The 14,864-nt window shown below is 42.0% G+C and overlaps 1 protein-coding gene across 1 annotated transcript in view; it reads left to right on the plus strand.

Moving 5' to 3' along the window:
• CARMIL2 (capping protein regulator and myosin 1 linker 2) overlaps window positions 1-14,864 on the plus strand; it is a 77,931-nt gene that overhangs the window by 59,763 nt on the left and 3,304 nt on the right. Inside the window, exons 30-37 of the mRNA XM_087971778.1 lie at window positions 1,862-1,965; window positions 2,718-3,123; window positions 4,701-4,820; window positions 6,553-6,589; window positions 7,797-7,868; window positions 9,199-9,549; window positions 12,193-12,300; window positions 14,174-14,278. Of these exons, the coding sequence (XP_087827904.1) occupies window positions 1,862-1,965; window positions 2,718-3,123; window positions 4,701-4,820; window positions 6,553-6,589; window positions 7,797-7,868; window positions 9,199-9,549; window positions 12,193-12,300; window positions 14,174-14,278 (1,303 nt within the window). The remainder of the gene's footprint in view (window positions 1-1,861; window positions 1,966-2,717; window positions 3,124-4,700; window positions 4,821-6,552; window positions 6,590-7,796; window positions 7,869-9,198; window positions 9,550-12,192; window positions 12,301-14,173; window positions 14,279-14,864) is intronic.

The following is a 14,864-nucleotide window of genomic DNA, read 5'->3' on the forward strand; positions in this document are numbered from 1 at the left end:
AAATCATCATCTCCTTTTCTGGAATATGTGTTAAAGATAAGACTCTCTGAATTTCTTATTTACTAAAAGAAATTACAGTACAGTAACCAAATAATTTAAAAGTAGGTATATTTATATGCAAAAGAAGTTGCCATTTTGGGATGCTGATCATATGACCTCTACTCCACTACTTAATGGGGTTAAACACAACAAGATTTATAGGATTAATTCAGATTTTCCTGGAGGAAACCTTTCGTAATTCTAAGATTTCCGTGAATACCAGGTCTTAATTTAAAGGGTTTATTCTACAACTTAGTGCATCATCTGCGGCTTTGTAATAAATTATATTTGCCTCCTTTGCTTATATGTAAGATAAGACAGTGCTGTCCTGCTAAAATTTAAAGAGGACAGAATTGCCAAAGTCTGCATTTGCACGTACAGCTAGTCCTCAAGTAGTGGCTACTCATTTAGCAACCATTTGAAGTTGGCATGAAAAAAGCGACTTAAGACTGGTTCTCTCACTTATGTTCAACATCCCCATGGTTATGTGATCAAAATTTGAGTATCTGGCAACCAGCATGTATTTACGGTAGTTGCAGTATCCTCAGACCATCTGAATTCCCTCTGCGACCTTCTCAGAGGTCTTTGGTTATGACAAGCAAAGTCAGATTCACTTAATGACACCATGTTTTGCTTAACAACCATGGCAAAAAAAAAATCATACAATCGAGCGCAACTAAATTACCTTCTTACTTAGCAATAAATGGCAAGTTGTGGTTGTAACTCAAGGAATACCTGTATGGGGCAAAATGAGGCCAAGTTTTACGGAGTGACCATATTATGAAGACCTTCTCCTATCTGGACTAGGCTTTGTTGATGGGGAGACTGGTCTATTTTAATCGTGTAGCACTGTGTCCTTTGTGGTGGTAGTTGGTGACCCAAATGATGCTGAATTATTAGTGAAATCAATGCAGCAAGTTGTCAGAATGAATTTATGTCTTATTGATTTTAATAGGGTTTTAGCGTGGCTTGGATTTGTGCCATGGAATATAGGCACGCTAAAATCCCACTGAACAGAAACCTTCGGGTTTAGTTCCTGGGGCTGCGTGCTGTTTATATAAACTAATCTATGAAGTCCGCTTGACTAGTATATTTTTTAAATTTAGCAGCTTGTTTAATGTTTTTACTTGCATCAACCACACATCATCATCATCATCATACTTTATTGCCATTGTACGAATATACACAGTATACCCATACAACGAAATTCACATAACACCCAGAGACCAGGCCCAACACACACACATGAAAATCCCCAAACATCTCCTCACTCACCAAAATTCCCTGTCCCCTAAAAACACACAAGCATTCACACAACAGACCAAGTAATACTGTCCAACAGCTCACTGATGGTGGTCCCTAAGTTCATTGTTAAGTGCAATTATAGCTCTGGGATAAAAACTGTTCAGAAAACGTGAGATCTGAGTTTTAATTGCTCTGTATCTTCTGCCAGAAGGCAACAGTCCACAAAGATTGTGAGCAGGATGGGAAGAGTCTCTGAGAATGTTGTGGGACTTATGCAAAATGATTGATGCAAGTAAAATGTTATATTTAGTTTAGGAATCAAACAGATGGCATTCATGCTTCATTCAGCACTTGCCTGCTCTTCTTGGTCCATGCTCAAATGTTCACATCAGGTTTAAACTTTAGATTGTTTTCTTCTGTTGTCCCTCACCCATGCTGACCTTCTACTTCCTTTCAGCATTCACAAGGTGTGCAGATTGGTGTGATGGAAAGTGCTGTTCCATGTATCTTCTAGCTTGTTTCCCTAAAATATCCCAAGAGCCCCAAATGGAGGAAAAGTAACTGATTCTTCTTCTAGGTCCAGCCGCCTGTGCGTGAGAATACAGAAGACAGAAGCATTGCCAGGCTGGATGAAGGCTTAGATGAATTCTTCACCAAGACGGTGATTCATGAATATTTACTGTAAGTAAAGACTCTGTGGAGGCATTTCCAACAAGTGATAACCGGGTGGTAGGCATAGACGGGGACTTTCTACAGAACAGGGGATGGAAAAAGGTGGTAACTTTGAGGAACAGGAGGAAGAGCTTCGACCAAAACAATATTTAGATCAGGGGTGTCCAACCTTCGCAACTTCAAGACATGTGGACTTCAACTTCCAGAATTCCCCAGCCAGCCATGATCAGGTAAAAACAAGGGTCATCAGCATATATAAATGTTGTTATTGTTGAAGTCCTTTGATGTAGGAGAAGAGATGGTAGAAACTAGGGGTGGAGTGAAAAGCGAGATCAGCCTAGAATCCCTTTGGAGTCATAAATGAGTGACAGTGTCAAGCCATATGATGGAACAAGCAGAGCAGTTTGCCTGGCTTCTACTGTATAAGTAGTAAATGTCTGTGTTTTGGGGCTATGTATGCAAAGCTATTCTCCTTAATACCTATCCGCCTCCCCCCAGGCCTTGGTGAATGGAGGTGTAGGGCTGGTTTAGAAGATCTTCAAGGTCCTTCCAACCCTAAGATTCTGTGTTCTATGTTCTCATCTCTGTCAGAAATAGGTTGATCATATTAGCACCGATCTTGTTCTTCTTCCAAATAATACATGCAAAACTTTATGGACATATTTTTTGGCAACGGTGACCTACCTACTTAATCTCTTCATTCGTTCTCCCCACCCCATATAATATTGCAAGTAATTCCATGCTTCCTTTCCTTCCCGCAGTCCTACTTCCTTGGAAACCTCTCCAACAGCCGCCGCATCACCATCTTCTGGTTCTCGGACCTTGAAAAAGAAAATCGGACACTTCTTTGCCTTCAAGAAGCCGAGGTCAAGTCGAGGGACCAAGTCCGAGAAAGACTCTGAGGGGAGCCCCTCACCAGCAAGAGGCAGGAAGCTGATGCTCAGTGACATTTTAAGGACCCCTAGCAAAGCCAGCGACTCGGCCAAAGCGCTAAGCAAATCTGAGGAAGGAGGGCTGGCTGGGGAGAACAGAGGCTACCTGGACCAAAGCCAGACACCAGATAGTGCTCGTAGGGCCAGGCCAAAGTATTCCAGAGAAGGGAAGTCTCAGTCTTTGATACTCTTGTCAGGAGAAGAGACAGAGGGACTTGGTGTGAGGCATGAGAAGGTGAGTCTCTTCTTTGATGTCATTGGTAGCTCTGTGGTTACTTGTTCCTCTTTCCTTCCTCCATGGAACTCAAAGTGGAGAACTCATGGCATTTCAAGGAGGCCTCTTATTCAACAAGGCGTGGTGGACAGGGTTGAACCTTCAGAAGATACCCTGGAATTATCATCTCTGCTTATCACATGAAGAATCCATTTTCTCTGAAAATGGAAAGTAGGACATTGTTGGCAGAGGGAACTTGTCAACGAGAAGTTGGTAGGTTCACCAACCAACCCAAGTGGACTTCGCTGGGCCTATGGTTTTCAGCAGAGTTATATGGGAGTCGTTGGGATGTGTCCTTTTGAGGGTGTTGATTTTCTGGTTGTGTGTGAAGGAGACCATTGTGGACATGCAACAATATTTAGGCAATTATCCCGAGATAATTGTCTACTTTATGGAAGAGCTATAGGGAAATTGTAGGAGAATTGTCTTCCCCACCTGGTGATGTCATAGGAAACAGCAAGTATGGTGATAGCAGCTCCCAAGTTTACTGAACAATGCTTACTGTAGAAACAGAGAAATGATATTTCTTGGTGTCTCAAAACAGAGAATGAAAGTGGATGGAATTGAATGTGATCTGGATGGCAGCAATTATGGTTTGTGAAAAATGGCATCTCTAGTCTACTTAAAAAGGAGAATATTTGTAGCTCAGGATTGAAATGAGGGCTCCTTGGTTCTGTCTGGGCTTGGTTGTTTTCTTGCAGATGTTTCCTTACTCAAACTAAGTAACATCATCAATGCTAGTCACTAGCACTAACCCTGATGTTACCTTGTTTAGGTAATGAAACGTCTGCAAGAAAAAAGCCCAGTTCAGAGAGCACCAAGGACCTCTCTTTTGGGTTGTTTGTGTTCGTAGCAGAATACCAGAGGGTTGATTTCAAAAAGATCTCCCCTGGAAATGGAAAAAAAAAAATCAGTGTGGCAGTTGTGTTAGTGGGTGTGAAATAACTATGGCTTCTGATGTGTGAATCAAAGTAATATTTATTAGATAGATAGATAGATAGATAGATGGATGGATGGATGGATAGATGATAGATAAATGATAGATAGATAGATAGATAGATAGATAGATAGATAGATAGATAGATAGATAATAGATGGATGGATGGATGGATGGATGGATGGATGATAGATGATAGATAAATGATAGATAGATAGATAGATAGATAGATAGATAGATAGATAGATAGATAGATAGATAGATAATAGATAGATAGATAGATAGATAGATAGATAGATAGATAGATAGATAGATAGATGATAGATAAATGATAATAGATAGATAGATAGATAGATAGATAGATAGATAGATAGATAGATAGATTATAGATAGAGGATAGATAGATAGATGATAGATAGAATTATTTATTGGCCAAGTGTGATTGGATACAAGGAATTTGTCTTTGATGCATATGCTCTCAGTGTACATAAGAAAAAAATAAAAATAAAAATACATTCATCAAGAATTGTAAGATACAACACTTAGTTATAGTCATAGGTTCCTAATAAGGTGTGTTAACTTTCAATGCTTTGCCCTACAGAAGCGATCTTTTGAGAAGAGCGATGGTGAGCTGCCCAGTTCCTTTGAACAGCGTGTCCATGTCATGTTGCATCGGATTGGGGTCACCAAGGTGTTGTCTTCTGAAGGCAAAAAGAAACAGGTAAGGAAGAGAATGTTGCACATTTTCCTGAGCAAGATTAGAACTCACAGCCTCCCAGTTTGTAGCCTGGTGCCTTAACCGCTGCATCAACCTGGCTCTCTGTACTCTACTCTACCCTTTTCCAGGAAGTAAAACCCACCAACCAAACTAGGCCTAAACATGCAGGGATGGCGCAGTACCAATTCTGAAAGGTCTCCATTTGCCAGTCAGGGTTACCTTTCATATGAAATGTTTTCCTATGGGTTGTTGTGGAAGAAAATGTTCCAAAATAACCTTCTATTGTAGCCTCTTGCTTGACTGATATTCCACCTTCCTGAGCAGAGAGCCTGAGGAGTTTGCTCATGGATGTTAGTTGACAGAATTATTCCAGATCAGGCTATCCTACCCAGTGCCCTCCGTCGTGCTGTGCTGGAAATTTGCAGAACTCCGAGCTATGTTAGAAGATGCCAAGATTAAGAAAATAGTTCTTTTGGCAAAAAAAGCTGAGGGGTGCGGATCTCTCTGATTCCAGGAAACATTTGGAATCCATCACTAAATGGGCATTGAATGTAATAATATAAAAGAACAATACATCTAATAGAATAGAAATAGAAATAATAGAAATAGAAATAAGAGTAGAGTAGGAATGGAATGGAATAGAATAGAATAGAATAGAATAGAATAGAATAGAATAGAATAGAATAGAGGAGAGGAGAGGAGAGAATAGAATAGAATAGAATAGAATAGAATAGAATAGAATAGAATAGAATAGAATAGAATAGAATAGAATAGAATAGAACAGAACAGAACAGAACAGAATAATAGAGTAGAATAGAGGAGAGGAGAGAGGAGAGGAGAGGAGAGGAGAGAAGAGAAGAGAAGAGAAGAGAAGAGAAGAGAAGAGAAGAGAAGAGAAGAGAAGAGAAGAGAAGAGAAGAGAAGAGAAGAGAAGAGGAGTTGAAAGGGACCTTGGAGGTCTTCTAGTCCAACCCCCTGCTCAGGCAGGAAACCCTTAGAGTTTTGGGTGAACCTATTCTCAGTTTCATTGTAGAGATCATGCCAGGTGCCAGAAGGATGTCACTTATGACATGACATTCTCATATAAATGACATGTCAATTATGTAATTCATATCATTTGTGCAATAATGTCATAATGCACCTAACCTCACTTTCTCATCCCACTGATGGATGACAGTGACAATAGCAGAAGAGTTAAGGTTATGCTACAATAGAATAGAACTTTATTGTCACTTCGAATGTATACTAATCGGCATACATTAAAATGAAATTTCGTTGCATAGAGCTCTCAACGGGTCATCACCTCCAACATATACTACATAATCATGACAGAACAAACAAACACACAAACAAATATGAATATACCTGTATATATACAACACAGAGAAACAACACAGTCTAGCTCAGATGTATACCTGTACATGGCAAGAGAAATGAATCCTGCAAGTTTATCAGACGGATGGCATAGGTGGAACAGAGCTGTCCCAGAATCTGGTAGTCCTGCTAGAAATACTTCTATAAAGAAACTGATTTAAGTGCCACACATATCTATTTGGCGTGGTCCAATTAAAATATGATTTTTGCTTTTCTTCATCTGAGGGCTTCTTCAATTCAGGCCCAGTTGTGTGGGGGGGGTTCATTTCCCCTGTTTTGGATACAGTCTATTTTACAAGTAAAACTTTTTTCTAGAAAATATCCTGCTTGAGAGCTTGTATTATTTTGCATTTTTTTACAGAGCAAAGATGGAGAAATCAAAAAGGCCGGGTCTGACGGTGAGTAACAATCAATGTTCTTTTCCCCCCTCTGTTTACTACTGAGAGTTCAAGCTTTTACTGGAAGCTTAAACAGCAAAGGGGCCCTTGATGTTCCTTTCTGAGATGAAACGGCAACCACAATGACACAAGATCCCCTGGGGAACTTTCTAGCAAGAAAAGCCCGCTTTTCAAAACTTCTTTTAATTTTTTAAGCTGCAATGGATAGATCACCATTTTTTTCCAGTGCCACTGTAACTTTGAACAGTCATTAAACAAAACGGTTGTACATCAAGAACTATCAGTATCGCATACCTGACTCTACCCGACTCTCTGGTTTCTTCCCCAAACCCCAAAAACTTTAACCTTAGACTGTCTACTATTGACCTCACCCCTTTCCTAAGAGGTCTGTAGGGGGGCGTGCATAAGTGCACCAACGCGCCCCCTGTCCTATTGTTTCTTTTATTTTTTTATTTTTCTTATATGTATCCATGTATTCATAACTATGTTTTTACTTATACCTATTACCTTGTAAGCAATTGACAAATAAAAATAAAAATAAAATAAAATAAAATAAACCTGTGAAAGCAACGTGAAGTCCCAGACCAGATTTCAGTATTAGGCATGTAGCATGAATCCAGATCTTAAGCAGTGCTGGGTTGTGGGTTGTGGGTAAGACAATATAATGAGCTTGTAGGAACCTAACCAAGGGTTCTTTTAAGGGATCTATATACTGCTCCACCCTGTGAATGAGAACCATATGATGGTATTTATTGTTAATCTCATTCATTCCCAGCGTTTTTCCCATCGTTGTAAAAATCAAGTAAAGGAGCTTCTTAGTACTCACCCTTAGTACTGATGGTGTTACTTAGTCAGGGTAATGAAATGTGTGCAAGAAAACAAGCTCAGAGAGCACCAGGGACCCCTCAAATTCACTGCTGTTTAGACCCAAGCTGGCTTAATGTTTAATAAAATAGCCCTGCCACATCCAAACATACCTTCACATATAAACTAACCAAGGTTTAGTCATGCTAGTGTTCTGTCCTCGAAATCCTCATTTGCGTTCTCAAATGGCTTAAGTTGGCTAACTTCAAAATGAGGATCTGATGGTGTAGACAACTAATGGTTTGATCAGCCTTCACAGATAGATCGCCAAATACTTTCTTCTCTCCTGCTTGATTCATCCCACTCCTTGAAGTATGACTGCTTGAATTTTATTTTCTTTTAGGGGATATTGTAGATTGTTCTGCAGAGTCTCCTCCATGCTCTTTGAAATCACGAACCCACTCCATATCCACAGGTAAGCATGGGAGACGCAGACCATCTCAGTTCCCTGGTACCTAATTTTTTTCATTCTCTCTTCTTTGCGGAGCCTTTGGATTCGGTTGCTTGCTAATGAATCCTTCCCTGAAAACGCACAGTCCCAAGGTAGATGTGAGCCATTTAGGCAGACTGGTCAATGTAAATGCCAATTTTAATGAAGCAATTTAATTAAATTTGTTCCCATCAATCTTACTGCACTCCCAAAAACAATTAGCATTTGACATTTGAGCTTAGACATATGTGCAAAACCCAGAAATCAAGGACTGGCTAGTGGATGGGGGAGAGCATTATAATATTAAGTGTTGTGCTTGGGGCTTGATGGATATTGTGGCGAGATAAATAACCATATGTGCAGCAACTATCCCCAACTGGTTCCTTTGCCTATTTCGGAGATAAGTAAAAGCTAAAACGTGACTACAGCACCAATGGATGGAGAACCATCCTAGCACCTTGGTTCATCTTGGTCATCACAATCAAAAATGGTGTTGAGACTCTGGAAAGAGTGCAGAGAAGATCAATAAAGATGATTAGGAGACTGGAGGCTAAAACATATGAAAAACAATTGCAGGAGATGGGTATGATGAAAAAATGAACTGGGGAGAGATCACATCAGTATTCCAATATCTGAGAGGCTGCCACAGTGGTGGGATTCAAAAATTTTTTTACTACCGGTTCTGTGGGCATGGCGTGGTGGGCCTGGTATGGCTTGGTGGGTGTGGCTTGGTGGCAGGGGAAGGATACCACAAAATCCCATTCCCTCTCCACCCCACCCCACTAACCTGCTTTCCAGCTCTGTTCTCCTGTGCAGGGCAACCAAAGAAAACCCAGTCGATCAGCTGGGACTCGGGAGGCAGAGAATAGATGGGGGTGAGGCCAGTCAGAGATGGGATTTGCCGGTTCTGCAAACTACTCAAAATTTCCACTACCAGTTCTCCAGAACTGGTCAGAACCTGCTGAAGACCACTTCTGGGCTGCCACAAAGAAGGGGTCAACGTATTCTCCAAAGCACGACAAGAAGCAATGGAGAGGCAACCTAGAACAAAGGAGATATTTCTTAACCAGTGGAATAACTTGCCTCCAGAAGTTGTGAATGCTCTATCACTGGAGGTTTTCAAGAAGAGATTGGACAACCACTTGTCTGAAATGCTATAGGGTCTCCTGTCTGAGCAGTGGGTTGGACTAGAAGACCTCCAAAGTCCCTTCCAACAGTTTATTCTGGTAGGGCAACTCCAGCAGAGGCATGTGGTGAAGTGGGAACGTTCATTTGGGTTTTTATCAGCTTGAGAACATAGGCCGTTCTATTGCAGATCCTTCCGTACGCACCGGATCTGTGGATCCCGTTGGCCGAGCAGGCACAGAGCCAAGCGGTGGATCCTTTGAGGGCCGACTTTCGTGGAAGGTTCTTGGGAAGCAGCTGAACGCCGAGTTTAAGGGCAAGTGTTCGGAACTCAGCCCTTCGCCAAGAAGAGGTTTGGCCGGTCAGGAGCCAGCCGGGCTCCGGGAGCAAAAAGGGAGAGAGAGCTGGAGCAGCAGTTTGCCCAGGACTGGGAGAAGCACGGCTGCTCCTCTTCTGCTCAGGAGGACCAGCAATGCGGGCGAAGGACGGGCGCCTGTCGAACTGCAGAATTCCTTCGCCCACTTGAACACGGTTGCTGGAGGTAGGTGAAATGGAGGCTGTGTTGTGGTTCGCCGGCAGCCGGTGCAGACGGCAGTGGAACTGGACAGTGGGGAAGAACACGGACCAGTCAGGGACTCTGGAGAGGACTTGGATGAGGGTCCTGCGCCCAATGCAGAGATGGAGTCAGGACCATCTGGGAGTGGGGTGCTGCCTCTGGAACCTCCGGAGTCTGGCAGCAGCGAGGCAGAGGACCCAGGGGAGCCTGTTCCCAATGTGCATGTGCACAGAGCTGCTAGAAGGCGAGAGCAGCTGAAACAAAAGGGACGACTTGGGGGCAAGGCTGGGAGAGGATTGCCCCTCCCATACAGGATAAAAATCAGGCCAAGATGATGAAACCTTTGCAGGAAGCAAAGTCATTCATTCGGTTCAGATTCATTCTTGAATCTCTTTGTACTTCGGTTGGGTTTTGTTTTAGTTATTTGACACTTCTATTATTGGCAGCACTTCACAGGAAAGAAAGGTGAGTGCTTATCTCGAGGGACTGTTTGAGATTCATTACCAGCGGGGAATGAAAATAATTCCCAGCATTGCAATAAAACAAGACTTCTTTTTAAAATAAGCATGTGCATAATTAGTTTCGGAAGCCTTGGTCAGAACAGGCTGCTGATTTTCAACTTACCACTGCTTGTTTAGCGACCAAACTTAGGACACTCCCCCTCCTAAATAAGTCCTCAACTTATGACCACAATAGAGGGCAAAATTTCTTTTGCTAAGGGCAAGATGTTTCTTAAGTGAGTTCCCCATTTTGTGACCTTCGTGGCCCCTGTTGCTGAGTGAATTACTGCAGTCGATAAGTTTTAGTAACAAGGTTGTTGATCGAATCTGGCTTTCCCCTTGATTTTGCTTGTCAAAAGGTCGCAAAAGGGGATCATGAGACCCCCAGGAACTCTGCCACCATCATAAATATGAATTGGTTGCCAAGCATCCGAATTTTGATCACGTGATCATGCGGCTGCTGCAAAGGTCGCTAAGTGGGAAAAATGGTCATAAGTCACTTTTTGCAGTGCCATTGTAAGCTTGAACAGTCACTAAATGAACTGTTGAGGGCTGCCTGTATTTACAACCTGGCTTTGAAGTTCCAGCATCTACTTTCCCCAGTAGATGAATGCAGTCCTTATGACCATGAATGAACCATGGCCATAAGGGCTGCATTTTGGATGCTTGGCAACCAGCATGCCTTTATGGCTATTTGCAGCATGCGGCTGTGCGACCACAATATATATATATATACACAGATAGACAGATAGACGGATGGATGGATGGATGGATAGATAGATAGATAGATAGATATAGTTAGATGATAGATAGATAGATAGATAGATAGATAGATAGATAGATAGATAGATAGATAGATAGATAGATAGATAGATAGATAGATAGATAGATAGATAGATAGATAGATAGATAGATAGATAGATAGATAGATAGATAGATAGACAGATAGATACATAGATAGATAGATAGATAGATAGATAGATAGATAGATAGATAGATAGATAGATAGATAGATAGATAGATAGATAGATAGATAGAGAGAGGGAGGGAGGGAGAGAGAGAGAGATAAAGATAGAGAGATAGGGAGGGAGGGAGATAGAGAGAGGGAGAGGGAGAGGGAGCGAGATAGATGATATTTAGATAGATAGATAGATAGATAGATAGATAGATAGATAGATAGATAGATAGATAGATAGATAGATGGTATTCAGCAGGTTCTGACCAGTTCTGGAGAACCGGTAGCGGAAATTTTGAATAGTTTGGAGAACCAGCAAATCCCACCTCTGACTGGAGATTTTACAATATCCTTTCCCTGCCACGACCACCAAGCCACGCCCACAGAACCAGTAGTAAAAAAAACTGAATCCCACCACTGGATACATAGATATAGACAACAGACAGACAGATAGATATAGCTAGGTATAGACATACATTGGGGTACCACAACCGCATGTTGCTGCAAATAGCCTGTGTGTGTGTGTGTGTGTGTGTGTATACTGTATATGTATATATAATATGGCAATTGGCATTTATTTCCACTTTCCAGCAAAAACCATCCAATTGTGACAAGTCAGGAGTAGTACAGGTTGTCCTCAACTTACAACTATTCATTTAGCGACTGTTTATAAAGTTGCAAAGGCCCTGACCACAGGTCTTGCCACGTACGACTCTCGCAACATCCTCATGGTCATATGATGTAAACTGAGGTGCTTGGCATGTATGGATGACCGTTGCAGGGTCCCAGAGTCATGGGATCACCTTTGGTGGACTTTCTGACAAAGTCCGTGAGGAAGCCAGTTTCCTAGCTTAACAACTGCAGCGACTCACTTAAGCCGCTGAGGCAATAAACTGGGGCAAAACTCACCCAGCCGCTCTCTTGCTGAGCAAGTTGTAATCGTTAAGTCAAGGGCGATACATACAATCGGCTGTGACTCACTGAACTGCCTTGCGGCTGGGAAATGGTGCTCTAGGTGGTGGTGGTTGTTAAGTCAGGAACTTCCTCTGAGCCACAATTTGCTGGATACTTTTTGGGGGGAGCAAAGGTAGCCCCCCGAATTTATTTACCTGCCATGGATTGATGCCTGCCTGCCTGAACATCGTTATGATTTTATTCGCTCCCACTTTTCAGACAATCAGTTCAAACCCAAACCTCGCCTAAAGCCAGCGGTCAACCGAAGGGCCATGTCTGTTCATGAAGAGCAGCTCAGGGACCAGGCTTGTGCAGCCGAGCTTCACCGTAAGTAAATTCAATCAATCCCTAGACCCTAGACCATTTCAACCAATCAACTGGTAAGAATAGAACTGGGAGGGAGTTTGGAGGTAGACTGACAACCTTCTTCTCTTCACAAGGAAGAAACTTTTATCTAATTGAAAGACTTCCAAAAAGCAGATGCGGGGGGAGAATAGAATAGGATAGAATAGAATAGAGAATAGGATAGAATAGAGTAGAGTAGAGTAGAGTAGAGTAGAGTAGAGTAGAGTAGAGTAGAATAGAATAGAATAGAATAGAATAGAATAGAATAGAAGTAATATTTATTAGATGGATAGAATGAATATCAAATTCTTTTATTGGCCAAATGTGTTTGGACACACAAGGAATTTATCTTGGTGCAAATGCTCTCAGTGTACATAAAAGAAAAAATACATTCGTCAACAGTCAAGAATCATCAGGTACAACACTTAATAATAGTCATAGGATACAATAAGCAATCAAATAATACTAGGAAACAGTCAGTATAAATCGTAAGGATACAAGCAACAAGGTTACAGTCATACAGTCACAGCTGGGAGGAGATGGGTGATAAGGAGTGCTGAGAAGATTAACAGTAATAGTAGTGCACACTTTGTAAATAGTTGGACAGTGTTGAGGGAATTATTTGTTTAGCCGAGTGATGGCGTTCGGGGAAAAACTGCCCTTGTGTCTAGTTGTTCTGGTGTGCATAGCGTCGTTTTGAGGGAAGGAGTTGAAACAGTTTATGTCCAGGATGTGAGGGGTCTGTAAATATTTCCACAAAAATGCCGATTCCTCCCAAAAAATCTGAGATAAAATCTCCTTTCCAAGTCAATGTTTCTATGAGTCATTTCAGATGTTGTTAATGTTTAAGAAGAAATGTCTATATTGCCTGAAACTACAACAAATGCTTCCTTGTAATCATGCAAAGTGGAGGTGAGGCCAATAGGGAAATTTATGATGTTTAATCAGAGTGCAGATCGATAGTGCAGTATCTATTAAACAAAAGGTTTCGATGGGCCCATTTCAATTTTCCATCCTTATTATGGGTTATTGTATCGCAGAATGTAAATTGGCGCAACCATTAATTTTCACCTACGCTTTAGGTGAAAATCAGGTGCCTTTTAGGCTGAGGGATGGAGAGAGTTAATGCGTACAGGGGAAGGGAAGAGAAAATACAATTACCTGTTGATAAGGGATGAGCAGACAACGATTGGAACCTGAAATAGTGGTCGTCTTTTACTTATGACCAGAGTGGATAGCAGAATTTCCATTGCTAAGCAAAGCTTAAGCAAAGGTTGGGACGCCTCCCCTTTTACAAGGTTTGCCATGGTGGTTAAGTGAACCATGGCAGCTGTTCAGTTAATCATGGAAAGTCCTTAAGCAAATCCAGCTCACTTGTATATCATGCTACCCAAGGAGCTCATTTGCCCATGATAAATAGCTGGAAACAAAGACATAGACTGTGCAGTGCATGCTCATTCAAATGTAGACCTAGAAAAGTACAAAAATTATGTCAATTGTGAAGAAACAACAGCAACATTCTACTTCAGCGAAGTAATATAACTGTATCCTAAAGCAGTTTTGCTGGCTGGGGAACTCTGGGAGTTGAAGACCACAAGTCTTAAAGTTGCCAAGGTTGGAGACCCCTGTCCTAAAGGATGCAGGGCCTGATCTGCAGCTGCTGCTATAGACTCAAAGCAGGAGCCCATTTCCCAGAAGGTAAAAATGAGGTGTCTGGCCACCAGTAGCTCTGCTGAAACATGGTTTTCTACATCAGTGTGTGATCTACACCCTGAATTATACACGGCACACTTTTGTTCTGGATTGCGAGGTGTCTTTTCTAGATCTGGTTAACACGGCCTGCATTCCTTTACAGATGCAAAATTCCCTCTTTGTTTGCAACGCTCCCCGATTCTGAAATGGAAGACTAAGCCCAAGTTGCTTTTGGAGACTGGACCGTCTGCGCCCTCGGATTCTCTAGGTGAGAGAGAAACACCCCAACTTTACTCTTCCTAGATATAAACTCATCTTCTAAATCGTAAACGTCTCCCACGTTCATTCCAAAGTTTTAGGACCGGACTACTTTGATCGTTAATAGCAATAGACTTATATTCCGCTTCACAGTGCTTTACCGCCCTTCTCTCAACAGTTTACAGCCTCTTGCAATCTGGGTCCTCAGTTTACCCACCTTGGAAGGATGGAAGGCTGAGTCAACCTTGAGCCTGCTGAGATTCGAACTGCCAAATTGCAGGCAGCCGGCAGGCAGCAGAAGTAGCCTGCAGTACTGCACTCTAACCACTGCGCAAACCGTGGCTCACAATCAAAGCTTAGAAGAATCACATAAAATGCTCAGCCAACCTTCATTTAGTGCCTATGTCGTTTGACGAGCATTAAAGCTAGAGCAGGGGGGTCTTTAAGACTTGTGGGCTTCAACTCCCAGAATTCCTCCTCCAGTCATGTTAGCTCAGGAATTCTGGGAGTTGAAGTCCACAAGTCTTAAACTTGCCAAGTTTGAAGACCCTTGGACTAGAGGTTCTCTCAGTCCTGATTTCTTGGGGTCCCCTTGC

The sequence above is a fragment of the Notechis scutatus genome, chromosome 9 (genome assembly GCF_049901735.1).
Source record: "Notechis scutatus isolate UNSWTSFEM ecotype Mainland chromosome 9, rNotScu1.2, whole genome shotgun sequence".
Lineage (NCBI taxonomy): Eukaryota > Metazoa > Chordata > Lepidosauria > Squamata > Elapidae > Notechis > Notechis scutatus.